General features: G+C 39.3%; 1 protein-coding gene across 1 annotated transcript in view; it reads left to right on the top strand.

Moving 5' to 3' along the window:
* Positions 1–24,390, top strand: part of LOC126199002 (myrosinase 1-like) — a 122,494-nt gene that overhangs the window by 82,107 nt on the left and 15,997 nt on the right. Inside the window, exons 7-9 of the mRNA XM_049935681.1 lie at positions 2,470–2,617; positions 13,008–13,156; positions 18,648–18,782. Of these exons, the coding sequence (XP_049791638.1) occupies positions 2,470–2,617; positions 13,008–13,156; positions 18,648–18,782 (432 nt within the window). The remainder of the gene's footprint in view (positions 1–2,469; positions 2,618–13,007; positions 13,157–18,647; positions 18,783–24,390) is intronic.

Genomic DNA, 24,390 nt, shown 5'->3' with positions numbered 1-24,390 from the left:
CAAACCTAACCCAAAATCTCTCAGTAAATGCCACGAGACTATGGAGAGAAAATATTATCTTTCCATCACTTTATTATTCAACATCTAAAGAGAACTGGTGTGGAATTAAGCCAATAGCGAATACTGACGAAACTCCTCTGACTTTTTTGTGCCCTGTAACAGATCCGTTGCCATGAAAAGTGTTACAATCGTAATTATAAAAACAAGTGGACATGAAAAAATGTAATATACTGTTGCCCAGTTGTGCTGACGGTACTAAACTAATCCAATTATCATTTTCAAGCGCAAAACAATGCCAAAACCGTCTGAAATGCCGGAAGATGTTGTTGCTCACATACATGACAAGGGTAGGACGGACGAAAGTGGTATGAAATTATGGTTTGACAGAGTGTAGGAGAGAAGGAAAGGTGCTTTATTGAAGAAGAATTCTCTTCTTGTGCTAGATAACCATTTGAAAAATTCTGTGAAAGAGAAATTGAGACAGGGAAGTACAGAGATTGCTGTTATTCCGGGAGGAGGTACTTAACAACTGAAACCTCTTGATGTCTCCAAAAATGAACCGTTTAAAATGTTTATGAGAGAGGAATGGAACAAATGTATGATGGGTGAAACCCAACATGAAGTCACGCCGAATGGAGCTATAAAACGATCTACAATCAAACAATTGTGTCAGTGAATAAAACAGCCGTGTTCTAGATTGAGAGAAGACATTATTTTAAATCTTTCAAGACGTGGGGCGTAAGTAACGCTCTCCATGGTTATCAAGAACATCTTAAGTATGAAGAGGACAGCGAAGACGACTAAGAGGAAGAAGAAGGAGAAGAAGAAGAAAGTTCAGACTATTTTCAGGGATTTTAAAAGTCATGGCGGTTTTATAAACTAAGAATTTTTTAATTTTGGCTTTGCAATATAATAATAACAATGGTATTTTTTTTTAAAATTGCTTAAAAATTAAGGTGCCTCTTATAGTCTGTAGTATCTTGTAGCCCGTAAAATACGGTACATACTTGGCCTTGGTGTCATCTTGAAGGAAAACAAATCAAGTTTTGATCCACATGGTACGCTAGTACAGAATCGCGCAACCGGGATCGCTGACGGTAGTTACAGCAAAGATGGCTACTCTTACCAGTCCCGGGTGTGCTTGCAGTGTATTTTGGTTCTAAGACTCTATATGTGACAACTCTATATGGTCATTTTCGTACAGAGTAAGCTAAAGATCCATGCAATACGCATACTACTTATGAGTGGCGTGAGTGTTACATAGCAGGAGCTGTCAAAGCCAAACGAATGCAGTGGGCTGGCCATGTGGCCCGGGTGGAGGATCACAGATGGCCTCGGAAGCTCCTGGATTTCACACCTACAGGAAAGAGACCGCCAGGGAGACCCAAGAAGCGTTGGAGGGATGGACTCCATGAAGATTTAAAACAAATGTCAATAGATGTGGACGAATGGCGGATAGCAGCAATGGACAGAATACAGTGGAGGAGGAAACTTGTAGATGCGTGCGGTCCACTGGGCCTGATCACGTAGTAGTAGTAGTAGAGTGTTACATTGAAAGTGGTTGCTTGTTAAGACAACACTGATCCTCAGGTCGTCCCCATGCATCCGACGACATTGTAGACAAGTGAGACAAAGCTTTATGAATAGTCGTACAAAACAGACCCATGGTGTTTCTCGAGACCTGGGCGTGCCCTCTACGACTGTTTGGCTTGTACTAAGAAAACACTTGCGTCTCAAACATCTGGGGTTTCCTGAATGTCCGCTTTCCATGAAAGTGGAAGGGACGAGGTGCGTCAATTGCATGGCCCCGCATTCACAGGGCTTGACACCCCTTGACTTTTTCTTCTGGAAATTCACCAACGAGACCATATTTATTCCACACCTATAGGTTTCTTTACCAGGGCTCGAAGCTAGAATCTACGACACCAGAGTGGTGCAGCGAATTTGGCAAGAAATCGACTTCAGATGGGATGAGAACAGCATAGCCAGTTGAAGTCACGTTGAACTTGTTTAGGTATTCGGTAAAAGAAAAAGATGTATTTTGATTTTGCTCCAAAATAAATCATTATACGTTTTCAAAGTTGTAAAGTCCTTTTTGATACATCCAGTTTATCGTCATAAGCCAATGCTAAATTTAAGTATGCTGTACATTAATTTCAGGATTACTTACATAAAGATCTTTGGCAAGTCTCGTAAGCTACAACGCTCTTCTAATTTGTTCCAACATCACTACGTAAAATGTGCCGACAATTAGGATATACAACACGATCATTCATCCATAACATCTGTTCTTGATGAACGTCGCCTGCCATACTTGCAGTCACTGAAGGGCTACAGTGTTAGTTAAAAAGCAAAAACACATTAAAGTATATACAGAATTCTCGACCACACTAGAGACAGCTCACGCGGCGTGGTCGTTGTGAATTTAATAAGGATTCTGTGTGTATGTCTGTTCATCCCATCCCACAGATGGGACATTACGCGCACCCCATCTTCAGTGAGGAGGGCGACTACCCTCCTGTGATGCGGCAGAGGGTGGACACCAACAGCGCCGCAGAGGGGAGGCCACGCTCCAGGCTGCCTTCTTTTACCAGTGAGGAAGTCGCCTACATCAGGGGTGAGTGTCCACTTGGTAGCCACGACCAAACTTCCTGTTCTTACAAGGCGACCGCGCCTACTCGTTATTACCGATTTCGTTCAAGTTTATTGTACGTGCAGAGCTTGACTGCAAATGAAAGTGAGAGAAGTGGGAGCTCCAGATAGCCAAGCATTTAAAAAAAGCAGACCACTTACGTCTAAACTATTTACAAGCAGCGTTCGTCGCAGCGGAAAGAATGCAGAGCGATAATCCGAGGGTCACGGGTTCGAGTCACTATGCTGAAACCCTTGTTATTTTCTATTTTTAAGTTATTTTCACTTAAGATAAATCGAATAAAAGCTCAGTATATTGTAAACATTAATATTTTCATAAATAGCATGAGAAGGGAAAGAAAAAGAAAATCTGTGATTGTAAATAAATTTCCGGGAAAGGGTGGTCTTTACGGCATCCACGCGATTATGATGATAACATTCCACGAAGGGATACTAATTTAAGCGAATTCGACCTTGTATTCTGTTAGTTTCATTTTGATTTTAAAGCAGTCCTCGGCAGCTAATGCAAATATGTTATATCTATTTGTATTCCCAGGTAATTTGATCAAGAAGCTGCTCTTATCTCATCCAGAGTGACAAGGGAATCATTTTCCGAGTAGACTGCATCGAAACACATTACATTGTACATCACCGATATCCTCGCCAAAATTTGGCGAAATGATACGTTATACGCGGTTTGCTGCCAATTGTCCCATGAAACAGACCTATTCTTGAATATAAACCAATGTATTTTTTTTTCTATAGGAACTTTAAAATGATAATGAACTCGTAAAAATGCGACGTTTATAAAGTGTGCTAGCTCTCTTGAAAATTACTATTTTCCCTGGTGTTACAATGAATATCACCCCAGCAGGTGTAAATCATCAGCTACAAAATAATGGAAGTATATAATTTTATGTACTGTAATTTCATACACGCCTTACAATCCCTTCTTGGAAATTTATTTGCAATCGCAAAACTCTTTCGCCTTTGTTTCCATGGCTTGTATGAAAACATTAATGGATAAGATACACTGAGCATTATTTCGGTTATTTGAAGTGCAAGTAATGTAAAATTCGAAAAAAAAAACATTTCATAAGAACTGGAGCCTACGACTCTCGGATCAACGTTCTACATCCTTTGCACTGCTGCAACCGCTGCCGATGAACAGTACTAACATACATGGTTCTTTCCTCGCCCGCCCCAACACTATTTTTTTTTTCTGACAGTTAGGCATGTGGTGCTCCCATTTCTGTCGTTTTCACTTCTGACCAAGCCATGCACACGAGGTGTGGCTGTAAAATAACGGGACTGCTGTAAAACACTTTATGGTCATCCTCAATATTATCCGCTCCTCTGCCCCTACAACGCTGCGTGCGAATTTTCCACCGATGGAAACAGTGCTGGGTATGACATTGGGGAACAGATAAAAGTCACATGGTGCTATGTCAGGCGAATAAGGTGAATAGTCTAACAATGAGCTGGTGTATTTCGCTTTTCCAGGGATTTTAGCACATAATTTGAATATAGCTTGGGGTACTGTATACACTTCATTTCGTCAAAATCGGATCCCGGAAAAAGAAGCTATCCGTTATTGTTATGAAAATGTATGTATATCACACATCTTCTCTGAAACCACTGCAGCGATTTCAGTTAAATATGCCACACGTATCACTTATTGTCTGGAAAGAATTGCTGTTGGGGTAGGAAAGACCCACCTACGAAAGGGTGGATGTTGGGGTGGGAAAGGAGTGTAGGTCATAACGCACGAATGCCCAGATTTTATTCATCTAGTATTTGAGACGAGAGCACCTAGTGACTGACACGAACTTCAGAATGTGAATAGTATAAGATACTTATTGGTTTGAAGAATATTACGAGAAATAGGAAAGATAAATACTCTTTGACTTTTCAGCTTCCTCACATTTGGGAAATTGTTTTTATTGCTTGCTATGTGGCACATTATACGGTTCAAAGTATTGAATACAATGAATAATATAATACCTACAACTCAGTTATAGCTTGCATATCCTGAGGTCGAGATGACCCTGGCCTTGAGTTACATCCCACACTTCTACGAAGTAGATCAAATAGCACATATTTTTCTTTCTCCTAACTTTTATATCCACATTATCCATGCGCTGCTTGTATTTTAATCCAAATCATTGCAAGGCTCGTTGTATCCATGTTATTATCCACATAGTAGCCCACATCTTACCCTTACTTCCATCTGTCTATAACCCAGATCTTCGATTACTTGTCAAGTCTGTAAACCTTTCAAGTGATTTTTTTTAGCATGTAAACCACTTTTGAAGATTGACTTTCTCAAATTTTTATGTTGCATGTAACGTTCTATTACTGTCTTTGTTATGTACTTGGTCTTTTTAAGGTTTTAGGCAACTTTCTGCCTATTGTGGAAACAACATTGACAAATTTTATATCAGCTTTACAAACTGTAATAACAAATTTTTTATTCAGCACTTAGGTAAATTCGCACATTGGCATAAGACCTTCATGAGATGTATCATGCCTTACCACAGCTTACGTTATTATTATGTTAACAACTTTAATATATCTGTTAAAAATCTTTTCACATTATCTAACATTGGTATGTAGTTAGTATTGCTATCTTTCTGCCTCTGGTGTGAAATGTTGACCACTGATAATTGTAGCTCCGTCTCTGTTGCTGCATTATATATTATTATATAAGAGACTGTTGCCACCTGGTGGTACTCTGAAGCATTATCTAGTTCTACTGACATCTCTCCAGCAGTAGCGAACTGGTTGTCAATTTACACACATTCGACAGCAGGGGATGTGCTCTATCTGATGTATTTAGTAACTTTGTGCATTGCTGATACAGTTATGGCTTTTAGTTTAGTGTCCTTTCTGTGAGGTAAACGTTGTAGTAGTCAATGACTGTGGAGTTACCATAAACATTTGAGCGGCTTCTTTTACGAAATGTTGTTAATTCCACAGGTTATTTCCATATTTTCAATGACCAGATGGCAATGTGCCACATGAAGGGCTTTATAATTCACATAACTGAGTTAAAGTTTTATAGAATTTATAAACCTTCTAATACATTGGTAACACAGCTCTGAAGATGACAATATTGCATTTCAGAATCTAGTAATCAGAATATGTATCAACTGTGACCTGTGTGGTGAAACTTCTATTTTATAAGCCTATTTACATAGGTATAGAGGTCACTCTCCATCCGAGAATATCAGGTAATTACTATCTTCAGTATGTTTAATACATACTACCACATTATTTAACAGCATGATTCGTTGATGCACGCTCCTTTCCGTGCTCCTCTGTATGACCTGCTCAGTAGAAACAATAGCATGGCGATGCGTTGTGCATTCAGATAGCTTTAGAGGGGGGAGAATGTGGAGCACATCGTGAGCCATTCTTACGCATGAGGGCAGCTGATGTTATACTACATACAGCAGTTTATTTACTCAGCATCACACATCATAGCAAAGTTATTGTTATGCTAGGGCATTCAAAGATAACAGGTAGTGTAGATAATAGTAAGAGTGACAGCCTATGTTATTTATTTTATTTATTTATTTATTTATTGTTCCGTGGGACCAAATTAAGGAGAAATCTCCATGGTCATGGAACGAGTCAATACATGAAATTATAACACGATATTAGAAACAGATAAAATGAAATATAGAAAAAAAAACATATTCAGGTGACAAGTCATAAGTTTAAATGAAGACAATCAACAATGTAACACTGGAATTTGCTTAATTTTTTAGCTCTTCCAGGAGCTCCTCGACAGAATAGAAGGAGTGAGCCATGAGGAAACTCTTCAGTTTAGACTTAAAAGAGTTTGGGCTACTGCTAAGATTTTTGAGTTCTTGTGGTAGCTTATTGAAAATGGATGCAGCAGAATACTGCACTCCTTTCTGCACAAGAGTCAAGGAACTGCATTCTACATGCAGATTTGATTTCTGCCTAGTATTAACTGAGTGAAAGCTGCTAACTCTTGGGAATAGGCTAATATTGCTAACAACAAACGACATTAAAGAAAATATATACTGTGAGGGCAATGTCAGAATTCCCAGATTTTTGAATAGGGGTCGACAAGAGGTTCTCGAACTTACACCACATATAGCTCGAACAGCCCGTTTTTGAGCCAAAAATACCCTTTTTGAATCAGAAGAATTACCCCAAAAAATAATACCATACGACATAAGCGTATGAAAATATGCGAAGTAGACTACTTTTCGTGTTGAAGTGTCACTTATTTCAGATACTGTTCTAATGGTAAATAAAGCAGCATTTAGTTTCTGAACAAGATCCTGAACATGGGCTTTCCACAACAGCTTACTATCTATCCGTACGCCTAGGAACTTGAACTGTTCCGTCTCGCTTATAACATGCCCATTCTGTCTGATTAAAATGTCAGTTCTTGTTGAATTGTGAGTTAGAAACTGTAAAAACTGAGTCTTACTGTGATTTAGCATCAAATTATTTTCCACAAGCCACGAACTTATTTCATGAACTAAATTATTTGTTACTGTTTCAATATTACACACAAGATCCTTCACTATCAAGCTGGTGTCATCAGCAAACAGAAATATTTTTGAATCACCTGTAATACTAGAAGGCATATCATTTATATAAATAAGAAACAGCAGTGGCCCCAGCACCGACCCTTGGGGAACGCCCCACTTAACAGTGCCCCATTGGGACTGAACATCACTACCACTCTCAATATTGCGGAGAATTACCCTCTGATTTCTGTTCTTAAAGTAAGAGGCGAACCAATTGTAAGCTACTCCCCTTACTCCATAATGGTCCAACTTCTGCAGTAATATTTTGTGGTCAACACAGTCAAAAGCCTTCGTTAAATCAAAGAAAACACCTAGAGTTCGCAACCTTTTATTTAATCCGTCGAAAACCTCACAGAGAAAAGAGAATATAGCATTTTCAGTTGTTAAACCATTTCTAAAACCAAACTGAACATTTGACAGTAAATTATGTGAATTTAAATGCTCCAGTAACCTTGTATATACAACCTTCTCGATAACTTTAGCAAACACCGATGGCATAGAAATAGGTCTAAAATTGTCAACATTATCAATGTCTCCCTTTTTATAAAGTGGCTTCACTACCGAGTATTTTAATCGATCAGGAAACCGACCACTCCTAAAGGAAAAGTTACAGATATGGCTAAGTACTGGGCTAACATACATAGAACAATACTTCAGTATTCTGCTAGATACCCCGTCATATCCATGAGAGTTCTTGGTCTTTAGTGATTTAATTATTAACTCAATCTCCCTCTTGTCAGTATCATGGAGGAGAATTTCAGGTAACAGTCTCGGAACACTTTTTTCTAAGAGCGCTATATGATTCCCTGTTGGAATTAGGTTTCTATTTAGTTCACCTGCTATATTCAGAAATACTGTACATATATGCGACTTATCAGTAACACGGACATTCCCACTACGCACTGATTCTATATCCTCGACCTGTCTCTGCAGACCAGCAACTTCCTTTACGGCTGACCATATGGTTTTAATTTTATCCTGAGACTTAGCTATTCTATCTGCATACCACATACTTTTTGCCTTCCTAATAACATTTTTAAGCACCTTACAATACTGTTTGTAATGGGCTGCTGCATTTAGATTTTGACTGTTTCTAACGTTTTGATATAATTGCCACTTTGTTCTACAAGATATTCTTATCCCTCTAGTCAGCCACCCAGGCTGCCTGTTTGTGCTAGTACCCTGTTTTAAACGCTGTAACGGAAAGCAACTTTCAAAGAGCATGAGAAAGGTCTTTAGAAAAGCATTATATTTATCGTTTACTGTCTCAGCGCTATAAACATCTTGCCACTCTTGTTCCTTTATAAGGTTTACAAAGGTCTCTACAGCAACCGGATCAGCTTTCCTGAACAGCTGATGACTATATTTAACACGAGTTGCAGCATAAAAATCTTTTAAAGTTACAATTTGCGCATCATGATCTGAAAGGCCATTCACCTTTTTTCTAACAGAATGCCCTTCTAGTAATGGGGAATGAACAAAAATGTTGTCTATGGTTGTTCTACTGTTCCCTTGCACTCTCGTTGGAAAGAATACGGTTTGCATAAGATTATATGAATTAAAGAGGTCTACCAGCATCCTCTTCCTTGCACAATCACTTATACAATTAATATTGAAGTCACCACATATAACTAACTTTTTGTATTTCCTATAAAGTGAACCAAGAACCTCCTCTAGCTTTAGCAAAAATGCTGTGAAATCGGAGTCTGGGGACCTATAAATAACAACAGTTAAAAGTTTAACTCCGTTAAATTTAACCACACCTGCACAACATTCAAACACCTTTTCAGTGCAGTACTTTGAAACATCAATTGACTCAAATGCGATGCCGTTTTTCACATACATGGCTACTCCCCCACACCGCAAAGAGCTCCTCGAAAAGCAGCCAGCCAACCTGTATCCTGGTAAAGGAAGCCTCTGAATTATCTCCTTATTTAAGAAGTGTTCAGATATACCAATAATTTCAGAGTCAACATCTATAAGCAGTTCACTAACTTTATCCCTAATACCTTGTATATTTTGATGAAATATACTAATTCCCTCATTACTCGGATACCTAAGCTTTGTCAAAAGTGATTCCCTTGTTAGAGAGACTTCCCTTAAGCAGGAATACCTATCAGCTGACTTCAATCTAAAAAAGGTGCAGCTCTAACACACACTACTGCAGGAATTTTCCCATGAGTGATCCCACCAACCCCACCTATGCTGTCACCTATAAGCTTTGCCAACCTCCCCTTCCCATACCTGTTGAGGTGCAGGCCGTGTCTAGTGAAACCCGTCCTGCTGATAGACTCCACCGACACCACTGAAATGTGACCCATGCTTTCTGTCATCAGCGCACCCCCAAGTCTCATGTTATTACGCCTGATGGCTGTATTAAGATGAGGCCGATCGTGACGCTGAAACAGTTCCACGAAATGCACATTCGTGTTGCCAGTCTGAGTGGCTATCTTTTCCAGGTCACCATCTATGTTATACTCCCCATCCCTACCAATACTATTACCAGCCCCACCCACAATCACTACCTGATCCTCTTTAGTAAAATCCCTACATAACCCCCCTATGTTAACAGTCACCTGAGCCAACCCTGCATTAGGCTTCACAATGCTGGTGACCTGGTACTCACTTCCCAGCACTTCCTGCAACTGCTGGCCTACACCTCTGCCATGTGAACTACCTAACAGCAGAACCTTCTTCTTCCTCTTCGACTTTGCAACTGTTCTAGGCACAGTAACTACTGAGGTCTGCTGCATACTTCCTACATCTACAGCTACTAGAGGTTCCTCTCCACTAGACTCTGACAGTTGGTCATTTCTATTGTAAACACCAATAGTAAAACTATCTGAAAATCTTCTTCTCCTAGCAGATCTCTTGCCAACAGCCAGCTCCCATTCCCCAACCCCCTTCTCCCTCCTCATCCTATCTAGCTCCTCCTGTGCGTTTTTCAACTGCACCTGAAGGGCACAGATCTTACGCTCCTGCTCCTCTATCAGTTTACTCTTGCTACATAACCTGCAGTTCCAGGAGAGGATCTCACCAGAATGCCCACTGGCTTCCCCACTGCATTCCCCCCAGTGAAAATACTTCGAACAAGTGTCACACCGCAATCCACTACTCACGAACCTACGGCAAAGCCCACACTTCTCACTCATGGTAAAATTTTACTTTTTCTAAGTTCCGCTACTACAATAAGAAGATGCTAAAAACCTGACTACAATAATCACAAACTTACTCTACAAGGGAAGTAACTACTATTATTAACAGTATTAATAAACAACAAATGTGAATATAACAAAAGACTAATACAGAAAGAGAATCAAACGTCTAATCACACAGTAACGAGCTGTAAACAGTTCCCAAAAGGTTCTTCTGAAATTATTTCACCAGAAAACACCACGAACACCGGTTGAAGACTACTAAAGTTCCTGTTATTGGTGTTAAGGTGGCCTGGCTAACTATGAACACTCCAAATATGTAGTACGCAAATAAAACAACGACAATTTTATTTACAACTAGCTGTTACCCCTGGCTGCACTCACATATCAGAAGTTCTATTATACGGAGTGATGGTGAGTGATTAAGCTACTGCACATGCAATAACGTCAGTTGGGTAAGCATAGCTTGTGATGTGCTCTCCACTCTCGCCTCTACGAAGCTGTACCTACGCATGATCATGTGCAGCATCACTGCCCAGCAGAGGGAACGAGCAGAAACGTGTATCTGTGCATCGTGCTATTGAAATGGCTGTACATTATACAACGTGTACATTAAGCAACAAATGAAACATATTAAAGAATATATAAGAATTCTATTCATTAGTTTGAATCGTATCATATAGCATGTATCATATAGCGTGTATCATATAGCATGTATTGACAGCATTTCCACGAAAAGCTCAAAAGTCAAAGAGTAAATATTTTTTTAGAACACTGTTACTCCCTAATTTGCGTAATAATCTTCAAAACAATAACTATCTTGTACTACACACTGTTTAAAGTAGCTTGTTTTTCGTCAAGTTTCAAACTATCTCGTTACCAAAATTTCGTCGATATCAGTTCAGAGGGTTAGTAAAAATCAATTTAAATATATTGCATTAATGGGAAGTTCCCATGTACAGTATCTCAGTGCATATCTCCAGAACTATGGGTCGTACAAAGACATAATTTTGCAAGTACATTCAGTGGTATATGTGAACACTGTCTGCAGTATTTGTTGCGAATGCAGTTAGTAATAAAGAAGTAAGAAATTTAAACTTCATGCCTAATGCGAAAATGAACAGCGAAAATATAGTAAGCGATAAACATTTTTCCTGTCATCATTTTGTGGGGGGGTTTGTAAGCAAGAAAACGTTTCGTAAGGGGAATCATGAGTGAAGTTTGTTCAAAGTCACTAACTGCTATCCTTCTCAAATACTGGGTGAATAAAATCTGAGTATCCACGTGTCGTGGAGTACACTTCTTTTCCACCCTCATCCTACCTCTTTGATAGGTACCTGGTTCTTACCCCAATGGCGACTGTTTCCAGACAGTCAGTGGTATGTGTACCACCTTTGGTTGAAATCGGTCTAATGGTTTCGGAGGAGATGTGGGACATGCATAGACTTTTATCAAATGTATGGCTATCTTTTCTGTTCTTATGTCCGATTTTAATGAAATAAACCTTAAACGCTGTAGCCTATTCAAACAGACGGACAGACAGACGAGAAGGTTTGAGTAAGACTCTGCATTACGATATCTTTTTTCTGTGATCAGATTTTGATGAACTAAAGCCCGTGAGCTCCTTCTTGTGCTGAGATGTGAAAGACGTGGGCGATGCACAGCGCTCCGTCAGCGGGAGGATCGACACATAACGTCGATATGGTAGATTGTGAGTTGTTATATGGAAAACGCGTTTCTGTTTCTATGAGTATGTTTAAAGTTTTCCTTTTTTATGCATGAGGAATGTGTGCTGAAAGATTGACCACGTCTTCCACTGGCGGGTGCACCACAGTATAGAATCCTTCAGCCAGTTTTATGTTTTTATTTTCTCGTGGTTCTCCACTTGCAGTTTGATGTTAAATGACAGAAGGTAAAGAACTTGTACAGTTAATGGAGAAAATTTAGGTTTACGTATAAACTTCACCTATGCGAAAAATATAAGCAAGCTTTCACGGCCTTGGTCCCTTGCATTGTGTTTAAGTAATGAAAAACTGCCATTCAGAGGAACAATACCTTCGGATGTCTTTAGAAATTATTCTTTCATAACGGATTAATGATAACGTCATCTATGGTCATCTATGAATATTTCTGTTAATTGGTGCAGACTGAAAAATGTTTTAGGTTTGAAACATAAAACACGTAACGACGAAGTCAATAAAGATCAGAATTTATTTAACCTGAGATGGAAAAGAGGAAGTAGTTGTTGGCAAGTTTCGTTGCATCTTCTTAGAGACTAATAGTCTGCTGGTAATTATACTTCCACTTCATTTTAAGTAGGTTCGTAACGACGGTAGGTCTTCATCATCTTGGGAACCTGGTTGCCATATAACTCTACGGGTCCACGTGCTCTTCTAACAAGATAGTGAAATATTACGTACGATAGTCATCAAAGTGTACAGGTCCCTTTCCGATGGATTTAGAAATACATTACCACGACTAAAAACTAATGGCAACATAACGGCTTGGGAGTAAGGTGTTAATAACTTTTGCGGTATGTTGTGCATTATCAGTCACCATGGATTTCTGTCGTACTTGTGTTACAGGTCTTCTTGTATTATAAGATACTGGTACATCTTGAAGAAACTGTGAAGGTAATACTTTTCAGGAACGGCCGACTTCTTCGGTCTCAATCACTACTCGACGCTGCTCGCTACATCCGGAGAGACTGGCAGCGTTCCGTCCAAGGAACACGACTCAGGCGTCATCAGCTACGGTGACGACTCTTATCCTCAAGGATCCGCTAGCTTTGTCAGGGTAATTCCACACTTATTCTAATCAAAATGTTGTTCCACATTTTGCTTTCATGTTTAGAATAGGAATATATTCTTGGTTTTACGAAGTCTCGACAGAAAAATGTTTACTATCCTGGAAGACATGCAATAATTGTTTAAATAACTTATGGCTGGATAATGTTATCGACAGTTGCCGATATTTCGACGCGTGAAGTAGGTACAAATCACCGTGATCTTGCTTCCTACAAGCAGCATGTTTCAACCCATCACCGTCATTTCTCCTGCCCGATATATCATAGTGAGGTGAATATGCAGATGGGATGAACTGAGATGTACTGAAAATCTGTAGAAATTGTCACCACCATGTAGCCAATGACTAAAAGTGTCATCAAAATGTTTGAAAAAGGAAACCAGGTAAGTTTCAACGCCGCCAGCTCCGGGGCACTTTTCTCGAAATACTCCATAAAAATATTGGCAAGAATAGGAAACAGGGGAGAGAGTACCACATCCCAACTCCACCTGTCCGCTCGTAGTACAGGTAATTGTATAAAACGTTACTGCAGATCAATACGTATCCAATCATGTCAGCTCAACATCAAACCTAAACTCAGTTAACGGTAATGAACCCGACAGGCAAATGCAAGTGAAGAAAAGGCTACATCAAAACTTTGTGTAATATAAGAGTCATTCCATGGCAATCTGTAATCTACGTATCAGTTCATCCCGATTCCTAATGTCGTTTGGAAAGTAACCTATCAGTATTCAGAACAGTGTAACAAGGTGCTGATCAGCATAGCGTTTTGCTGCAAGGTACATCGGTACATCTGTATTGCTGACAATACGCCTATGAGGAACATTCTTACGAATCTTCAGCAGTATCATCCAGTGGTGGAGCGGCACAGTAAGAGACTCTTGATAGTATCTTGCGACAAATATAATTTCTTCAGGAGGTTGTCAGTTTTCCTCTCCACTTTCTCACGTCAGCATTGAGTCTGTAATTCGATGAATTGGATAATAAACAATAACATATTCAGAACATAAAATAGCTTATCCAGACCAACCATAGCACTGCCCTTGTTCGCAGGCAAGACAAGCGTTTTAGATCTACGCTTAGAGAACGTAAAACAAGTTGACTGGTGCTGTAATATTTCTCTTGGACGAATTTATCCTCCTTATATCACGAAGAACGTCTCGTTGAGTATTTGACACGCCGGGAGAAGCTCAAGTTTCACATGAAATGGTTAACTGCAACTTAAAGCTCTACTTGTTTACAAAAACTGCGGCAAGTGACACTGCAATAGTGTTAAAACAAAGGACTTTCTGATATATTAGCACGGTTCAGTTATTTTGATAATAATATGAAAATTATTTAATTAATTCGTTTATTAGTATGAGACAGGTAAAATTCTTTCTTTTATTTTCGATAAAAAGAAATTAGGAATAGCGTTTAGCAGCCCGTTGATGAAAATCTGATGAGAGACAGACCTTGGGTGGTGAGAGTATTCCACCTTATTTCTTTCAAAGGAACTGTCTCAGGTTTCATTCATCTCCATCAGCGTAAGGAAACGACAGAATGTCTTCATAACCGGTAGTAGGAAATAACCCAGACCTCCAGGAATGCGAGTCAGCTGCATGTCATCGAGGTAGGCTCATCGGAAGAAAAATTACTCACTCCGGTACAAGCGCACACATAAATCATTAAGTCTTTACAGATGGCGCAACAATCGTGTCACGTGCTGAACCGTGCAGACACTCCCTCTACGTGAGCGTAAGGCAGTAACATCAATGCGACATTTAAGTTTCGAGCGGACATCATAACTTTACAGGGGAAAATGTAAGGAGATGACAGTGTACCAAAGAAAGGGGAATTGTTTTTGGCCGTGTCTATGACCATATGGCTTGTCAAGTATGGCGGACTGTTCATGTTGTTTACAAGCTGTGGAATAAGACACCTGGCCACGGAACACAACGTCAGGACTGTGTTCGGAAGAAGATCCTGACTGAGAGACGCGTTTCACAGCATATGAATCAAAATTGCTCCCAAACCCGACAGAAATTGCTGCCAGTAGTAAATGAAGGTCCATGCCAAAGTGTTCACGAGAGAACATTGAGATGGGTGACGCATTCAATGAAGAACTAGAGTCGGTCACATCGTCAAAAACCATTGCTCACCCAGGCACATAAAGGCGACAACTGCTAAGTTCTTCTTGGTGGGAGAATATGTGAGTGGTTTTCTGGACACTTCCCCGCCTTACATCATCTTGATTGTCCTGGAGAATCACCCGACTTGAACCCCATAGTATGTCTCTGGAACGTGCTGGATAAAACATGAGCATTGGTCTCAAGACTTAGCTTGAATATGAACAGTTACAGCAATTTTATTATCCTGCATATGTCAAGGACTTGTATCTGTATTTCATGAAGGAGTCATTGTACTGTAGTTAAATATGAACATCTCGGCAATTTGTTGGAATTGCGTGATCAGATCCTCAACGACTGGCTTAACCCGAGTGTCACCATGGCTGACAGTGCTGGCCGTAATGTGCGATCTCCAGATAGTGCACGATCTGTGTCACGACATCTGGACATTCCATGGCCCACCGTTTGAAAAGTGCTGCAAACAATTGTAAAATAATATTTCTAGTATGGTGACAGGCTGACTTGGAAGTAGATGGTCATCTCACTGAGCAATGATTGTAACATGGAACGTGAACATGGAACGAAAGTGAGAAATATTAACCTGTCATGTAGAAATTAAAATGTGTTTCATTCAGCGGTTTATTCGTCATTTCTCTTTCATATGTTCTTAAAAATGTTTCGACGTAGTTTAATTGTGCTACGAGCACTCGTTTTTCAAAAAGCAAAATTTTAATTACAACAACACTGTATATAATAGATGTCAAGTGGTCAAGATCTTGGCAGGTTAAACGAGCTCATAAATAAGCAGCACCAATTGTTATGATTTTGTGTGTTTGTGTGGATGTTATATGTATAAATTTCAAAAAAGTTACACCTTCCAAGTACAACGTATATCAAACACAAAAGTAAAACAAAATAAAGCTGTAAATTGGTTCTGAGGTTATTCATCCGTTCGAAGACTTTTGGGATTATTTTCCATCCAATTTTCCTGACTGTACGTATGTGCAGTTCCTCTCCGATGTGCATTCTGCCCTATTTCCTGTCCCTGCCCTGCCTACTACTTTTGAAGAAGGAATTCTACAACTCCTACAAAAAATCAACGGTTCCATGACTTACTCTAAATATGTCTTTTAATCGCAACTCGAACGACATATTAGTAATACAGGATGTTATGGGTATTAGTGCAGATATTGTGATGATTGGTACCTTAATGTTTACCCACTTCCTTGTATTAGCTGTTTTTTCTCTGTGTCCAACAGTATTCCCGCAAACAACTCTCATGATTTACTGCTTGCTGTTTTCAGCAGGGTCGTATCTGCTCCACTATGTGGACTACGTCTCTCAGTATACATTAAACGTTTTGTCTCCACGTATCCACACTTGTTCACCTGACCCGCTGCCCAGGGGAAAATAAAGGATTAATGGTTTGGCCTCGCCACACGCACTTGCAGGTACTCACCAACCTAAAAACGTAATATTCCTAATATCTCTAATTATTAGTCTGGAAACGAAGCAAATACTGAAGTAATGTTGTACAGTACAAAGTTCCCAGCTAGCAATGAAAATTTCGGCACTTACATCTCTAACACATTGGTCGTCTAAATGCTCAAGACTTTTCAAAGGTTACCGTTCATTGCTTCATAAACGAGTTTCATTCAATTTACATTAACCAAGGATTTTTCTAATGTGTGGAAACGTATAGAAGCATGCGGTTTATTTTTAAATTCACGTGCACTCGTTGTTAGTATACGACAGAAATAGCAGCCCTGTGAAGCACACATAACTCTAGTGGCAGTGGCGAGAGTGGGAAGTGGTTTTGATACCAGAAATGGAGACGTTTCTATCACAGGCTCGGCATGTAATCATTCGTTTTCTTTATTAGCGTTGTGTGAAGCCGACTGAAATCCATCGTCAGTTGAGTGAGACATGGGCTGATAGTGATAAGAATGTTCGTGGGTGTGGCAATTCAGAGAAGGCAGAACATCGTGTGACAACAAACCAAAACCATAATCGCCGAATGACAAGAAAGTTTCCATTTCCGCGTGATCTGCGCGCACTATCCATCATAAGGATCTGAAAAGAGAATGGTGTCCATGGGCTGAGTACGACGAATGCTGACGAAGAATGAGAAGGCTGTGGTTATGGCATACTGTCACACAATATTGACGCGTCGTGATGGCGTGAATCAGACTTTCTTTTCATGGATTATAACAATGAATGAGCCATCGATGGCGTTTTCCAATCCTGAAACGAAGCATCAGTCAGAATAATAGAAGCACACATGCGTGCGCGCACATACACACATTCACACACACACACACACACACACACACACACACACACACACACACACACTGTCACGAAGAAAAATTCGGGTTAGCTCCAAAGGTGAAAAAATGGTGATAGCCACCTTCTTCGACAGCCTTGGGGTAACCCCAAGTCGCTGTATTCCAAAGAGTACTACGGTACATCCCGCCGAGACGTCTTAAGGTATAAGCTCCTTCCAGTATTGCCTAAAAAACGGTCGTAAAACGCTGCACATGATGCGTTCCACCAAAAAGCCGCCCCAGCGCGTCGGGCGAACGCGGAGCTGCAATTTCTTCGTGACAACTTTGAAGTATTTTTCATGCTTGCCACTCACCTGACCTGGCTTATAGGTATTTTTTCCTCTTTCCAAAGATGATGACACTCTCCGTGATCGCACATTCAAGAACCGTTCCGCTATTCAATCAGCGATTTTCCAGTGGTCAAACCAGACACGTAAAAACCCGTTCACAGCGACATGGAACAATGGCGTCGACGTTGTGAAAAATGTGTACGGCTATGCTACGTCGGGAACTGATCTTAGTTACATAGTTTTCGTGTGATTAGTACTTGAGACCAAAACTCGTAGGTATTAAACCGAGATGCACCTGGTATATCTTCATTTGTTCAGGTACACACAGGGGACTATTTGTTGTAGGCGGCGTATTTCTTAACTTCGTATAGAGAGCCTCATACTTCATATTTTAATAGTTCAGTGTTACACAGAATAAACAGCGAGGTGGTGGTTTTCACTGAACTGCTCCAGTATACAGTCGCACGGTGTATTTTTACAGAGCAGAGAATATCTGACAGTCGCGCAGACGTACTGAAGCACAGTAGGTTGTCTGTCACTAGGGAAAGCAGAAACTGCTTACTCTAACTTTCCACGTCAGTTACACGTTCTAGACTGCACTATTTCTTGTTCTTAAGCTGATGGCTATGTTATAGAGAGAGCTCCCCTACAAGAAAGTGCAACTGCTTCTCTGCTCCTGTTATTGCTTCTGCTAAATAGCGCGATTTTCCTGACCTCTTGAACGTTAACGATATATATCTTTCTCTCACTCCAATAGGTAATCCCATGGGGTTTCCGCAAACTTCTCAACTGGATTTCAGCTGAATACCCAGGATACCCCATAATCGTGACAGAGAACGGCTACCCAGACTGGGGCGGTCTGGATGACAAAAATCGCACCAGCTACTACACGGTGAGTTGGCTTCACATCTATCATTACGTTCCTGTAACGTCTGACGGTGTAGTTGCAAACAAGAAGAACGGGTCTGCTGAAATTTTTCACATACAAATAACACTGTGACTGTCAGTACTCCAGAATTCATTTTAAAATACGACGTTGCTACTACCTGTATAATCATTTTAGCGGATTGACCCAAGAATTAAACTATTCACATTATACTAACGAGTTTTAGGGTATGTTTGCCGTATGTGCAACTAAATAAATGCAATTTACTTTTTACTAGACACCACTGAAGAGTCTTCAGTGGCTTGAAACACGTACAAATTTTCACTTAAATACAGATATTTTAAATTATATAGTGTTCCATTGTATTTGTAAGATTCAAACATTCTTGTCCCTGGTTCTTTCTTGCCCAATGAATGCGTTCTGTTTCTTACAATATGTTACTTTATGTGATAGCTGCTCTGCTTGTGAAACTTCTTCTGCATACACCATTAGCAATTTCTGTCAGCAAAGGGTACAAAAGTCGAATGCACTTGGCCACCAGTTATCATGTTTGTTTTCTGTAATCTAGCCAATTGTAGAATGTTTTGATGTGATACCTATGGTTGAAGGTTTTATATTTATGTTTTGATGTATGATACACCTATTTCTTTCTTTTGGCTAGGTTTGGCAATGAGATGTTTATTTGGATTGGATAATTTTTCAGTTGCTTTCTCTCTATGCCTTTTCCCACATGGAATTTCCCTTGCGTTACGATAAGTTAAATGTAATTATTCATTCTGGCAATTTCCATGTCTTACTCTATGTTTGCTTGGTGATGGATATGTTCTTTCAGTTGTACAGTAAGCGTGAAGTAAATGACTAGTCGTCTATTCCAACACTTCAACGATTCTTTACGTCAGAGTTTAAAATCCCTGCTCGTAATTTCTACAGACAGTGCACTGCAGCTTTGGCAACTATGTTGGTCTGTGCTTGCTCCTTAGAATTTACCTCTCTCGGGTAATGAATTGTTTAAATTTACTGGGAGTACATCGTTGTTTTGTATGTTATGTAGGTACCTTCCTCATTAGAGTGTTTTTGACTTTTGTGTTAACTTACACAAATGTGACTTAGTTAGACTTGTATTCGTAGTTTGTGAGCGTGTAGCGAGCGCATGTACATGTTGTGTTTGTGTATGATCTCTTGTGCTGAATATTTACCGATCTATTTTTGTCCTGTATTTCATAGTTCCGCATACCTACTGTGTTCCATACTCATTATTGACTAGTTATGGTTTTTCTGTTTGCGTCTTCTCTCATAATTTCTGTTGTTGAATTAAATCATATATATTCTAGTATACGACATGTGTCTAATTGTAGCGTTGCATAGATATAGAGGATGATAGCATTTGAAGCGCAATATCGTGTCTGTGGTAGTGGTTTCTCAACAGGTTTGTATGTTGAATGAGAATTTGTTACTTCCCTTTTCCTTTTTTGTGTTTCATTTTTTGTTGCACCATGTGTTTATCATAAATTTTGAGTGATTTTTGGTCATGTGGTATCTTGGGTATTTCCTGCAGTTTATTACTTCTTTCACTTGTATATTGTGTTGATATTTTTTGGTTGACTGCAGAATGATGGTGCTTGTGGGTTTTTCAGTTTAATATAGTGTTTCATTTTGTCAGTGAGTATGTGTACAATGGTCTTAATGTTTCTTTTTAAATTTGTTTGCATCTGAGTTGGTGAACTTCGTTCACATGACGTATACACTAGTCTTTGGATGTCATTAGAGTTTCATTGCTGTTATCATTAAGATCACATTTTTAAAATCTGTCTTTGTTTTCAGATTGTCATGGTAGCTATTTGTATGCTATTTGTATGTCATCCTTACGTCACTACTGCGCTTTTTTTACTTTGTCACGTATTTTTTTATTCATTCTCTTGAAAACCCCACATTATCTCTTAGTTGTTTTGCTTGTCTCCCTGTGTTGAAATGTGTACCGTTTCTAGAGTCAGTTTTCCACATTTTAGTTAGTTATTATGCCACTGCGTTTCATTTCTTTTTCATCCAACACACATACACCTTTTCATCTAGTTTTGATTTAGTGAATCTTATTAAGAATGGGTGAAAATGATGTCCCAGGAATGTTCATTTTGTATGGTGATATGATGCTCGCTTATTTTCAGTTGCTTGTGTCTTAATCTCATTTTAAATTCACTATACAGGGTGAGTCTCTAACTATTGCCAACTGATAGCAGCTGAAAAGTTTGTGGGACAAATGTTGCGTGGAACAACGGGGGCCCTAATATGACGTTGGTTTGTTGTTGCTAGGTGAGGCTGCGTCTGAGATATGAATGTCAACTTAGTTTTTTTAAATGGGATGCTATAGTTTGGTACTTATTTTCTAATAGAGGCTATAGAAACGAATCCATTGATGTGTAACAGTAAGGTCTTTGAAGGTCAACGAAGATCACAAAGGTGGCATGAACGTCCATTTATAGAAGCTGTTCGAAGTGATGACCATTACTATCAATCCAGCGCTGTAATCTTCTTGTCACGGATTGAGTAGTATTCCTCTCACTTCGGCACTTATCGAAGAACATGGTCTGAAAATTCTTTCTGGTACATTGCAGAATTAGTAAATATTCGCCGAATACGGCGTATCCATCTGACATGTAAACACCATTCGAAGGTTTCGCAATACGACTCTGATAGGAACGGTAAGACCAATATCGTCGAATCAAGCGAATGTGAATGATGTGTTCCTTCGAAGAACAAGTCGATATGATTCTCTTTTGCGGAGAATGCCAACGAAATTCATTGAGAGCTACAGACTTACACGCTGAAAGATATCCTCAACTTACTCACCCTACACGTGGTACATTTAAATATGTGTATGATAAATTGAGAACAATTGTATCTTTAACGCATCGAAAACATATCCGGTAAAGGAAAGTTACTAACGAGGAAACGGAAATTGGTGCTCTTCGCCCTGTGGTTCGAGATCATTGTATTAGTTCGCCTCAAATCGCAAGGGAACCTGGTATGAGCCAGAGTAGTGTTGTTCGTGTTGTGCATCGCCATAAATATCATCCTTACTATGTCAGTGTCCACAGAGAATTATCTGGTACGAACTGTTTGCGTCGCATTGTATTCTACCGATGGGCTCAACTTCATATTCAGGGGGATTTCATTTGATTTTATTTACTGAGGAGGCTACATTCACGAACCATGGAAATGTTAATTTGCGTAACATGCGTTACTGGGTAACTGTAAATCCATGTTGGCTGCGGCAAGTTGCACACCAAAAACCGTCGTCGGTGATTGTATGGTGTGGGAGGACAGAATTATAGGCACCTATTTCATCAAAGGAAACATTAGGTCTCCTATTGGAAGAAATAACTTTAGCAGCAAGGAACGGAATGTGGTATCAATACGATGGGTGTCCTGCATATTTTTCGCTTATGGCTAGAAATGAGTTGCAGAGACAATTCCCAAATCGTTGGATTGGATGCAGAGGGGATGTGTCGTGACCGGCTCGTTCGCCAGACTTGACGTCCCCTGACATTGTTTATAAAGGCATTCCGACTACATCTGAAGATATACGAGAGAGAATTGTCAGAGCATGTGCTTCGATAAGTGGCAATGTGATAAGGAATATAACTCAATCCATGATAAGAAGATTTCACCACTGGATTGATACCAATGGTCATCACTTCGAACACCTTCTGTAAATGGACGTTCATGCCAACTTTGTGACCTTCGTTGACATTCAAAGACCTTATCTTTACACGTCACTGGATTCGTCTCGATAGCCGCTATCAGAAAATCAGTACCATTCCATTTTAAAAACAAAGTTGACCTTCATATCTCCGACGCCACCCCACATAGCAACAAAAAACCAACGTCGTATTATGGCCCCCGGTGTCCATGCAATTTTTGTCCCACAAACTTTTCAGCTCCTATCACACTTTTGGAGTTATTCTAGGTGGAAATAGTTCGTGACTCATCCTATATAATGTGTCCACTGCTGTGAATGCTGAAGCTTACAAAATAAATTATTAAAAACAAAGTGGTTTCACTTCTGTTACTCTGGTTATAGCAAACTGCTTGGTTCTCGATGTAGGTACTGTTTTCACAGAGTGTTCCAGCAGTTTTGTTGATTATATTCATTGTAATATTTGAATCGCTGACACTCTGGAGCTGCTAAGATGCTGAAAAGTAATATTTTCAGTTACTGAAAAATCAAAAACAATACATTATGACACAAAATAGTAGTACATTGAAATATTCTGTTTTTCACCAGTATTATTTAAGGTTAATAAATTGATTTATTCTACTTTGTGCACGAGATACTTTAATATTAAGATTCAGAAATAAAAAATAATTAAGTGTGTGTGTTTGTGAGTGTGTTGCGTTGGATGTGTCGTAGGGCATATTTTGCGCTAATGTAACATGTTTCAATTAATCCACGTTTTGAAGGAAGTGCCTATGAATGAGTATCATTTGAGAGGTGACCAAATGCCAATCAAGGAGATTATCTGCACTGAGGTGTTCATTGCTAGTTGCTCATTACCTCACGTTATTCCATAGAAAATTTGTTTGATAGCAGATTAATTGTAAAAGTAATTAGTACCACATCATATATGTATTCTGATTGCCAAAAGATGCCTAAATGACTGTCAGTTTTCATCAGTAAGTTTACAGTAATTTGCTTTATGTGACAATGGAGGTGTTTTGTTGTAATAGGTACATGAAAACATCAGCCCAACTAAGTCAAGTTTCATCATAGACTTTACAGTCGTATTCGGAAACAAATTTTACGTGCAATAACGAAAACATTCAAGAAACACTACAGCTTTTCGCGAAAAGTATGAAATAGTACATAATTAATACATGTGAATATTTTTAACACGTGTTTTTAACTCAGCTGTCTGTGCAGTGCCTGATGTTATAACAGGCAGACAAGTTTAAAAAATTAAAAGCAGAGGAATAAGTAAAGAGTACTTTCGTGGGAAACGTTCAAGACTTTACATAAATGCACGTTCTTTGTACTTAGAAAAAAGAGAAAGGAAGCATGCTATTGCCGTATTTCTGTGCAGAAAGGAATTTACTGTGTACTTATTCTATTATTGGTTTAGATTTTCTCGCAACCCTAAGACAATGCCCACGACTTCCATCCGATAAAAATATTCCTTCTTCAAAGGGTAATAAAGAAACCTAACACAGCTCTGTATACTCGCTTTCTTAGACGTAGCTGAAGGTGTTTTCCGGCACCTTTATTGATATCATAAAATACAAAAAAGGATTGAGTGATAATTTGATTTATTCTGTCACGCTCATGGATGCATCGAGTGACATCTGAGTATCAAAACTGATCTGTTGTCTGTTTCTGTCTCTTTCTTCTGAATGTTATAATGTCAATAACTCGATCTTTTTAAGAGGGATTAGTAACTCTTGTTGACATATAACATGCGCGCACCATCATGAGGAAATTACCTGAAAAGTCTCTCAACACCAACTAATAAGACCGGAAGCATGCTACTTCAGATTCAGAATCCAGTGCGTTATACACTGCTTGAACACCATCTACCTGTTATATTTTATTAGCCATGTTTTTCCACGAGAGAAATTGGCT

Source organism: Schistocerca nitens, chromosome 8 (genome assembly GCF_023898315.1).
Source record: "Schistocerca nitens isolate TAMUIC-IGC-003100 chromosome 8, iqSchNite1.1, whole genome shotgun sequence".
Taxonomy (NCBI): Eukaryota; Metazoa; Arthropoda; class Insecta; order Orthoptera; family Acrididae; genus Schistocerca; species Schistocerca nitens.
Note: the sequence above shows the minus strand (reverse complement) of the source record. Positions and strands in the feature narration are given on the sequence as shown.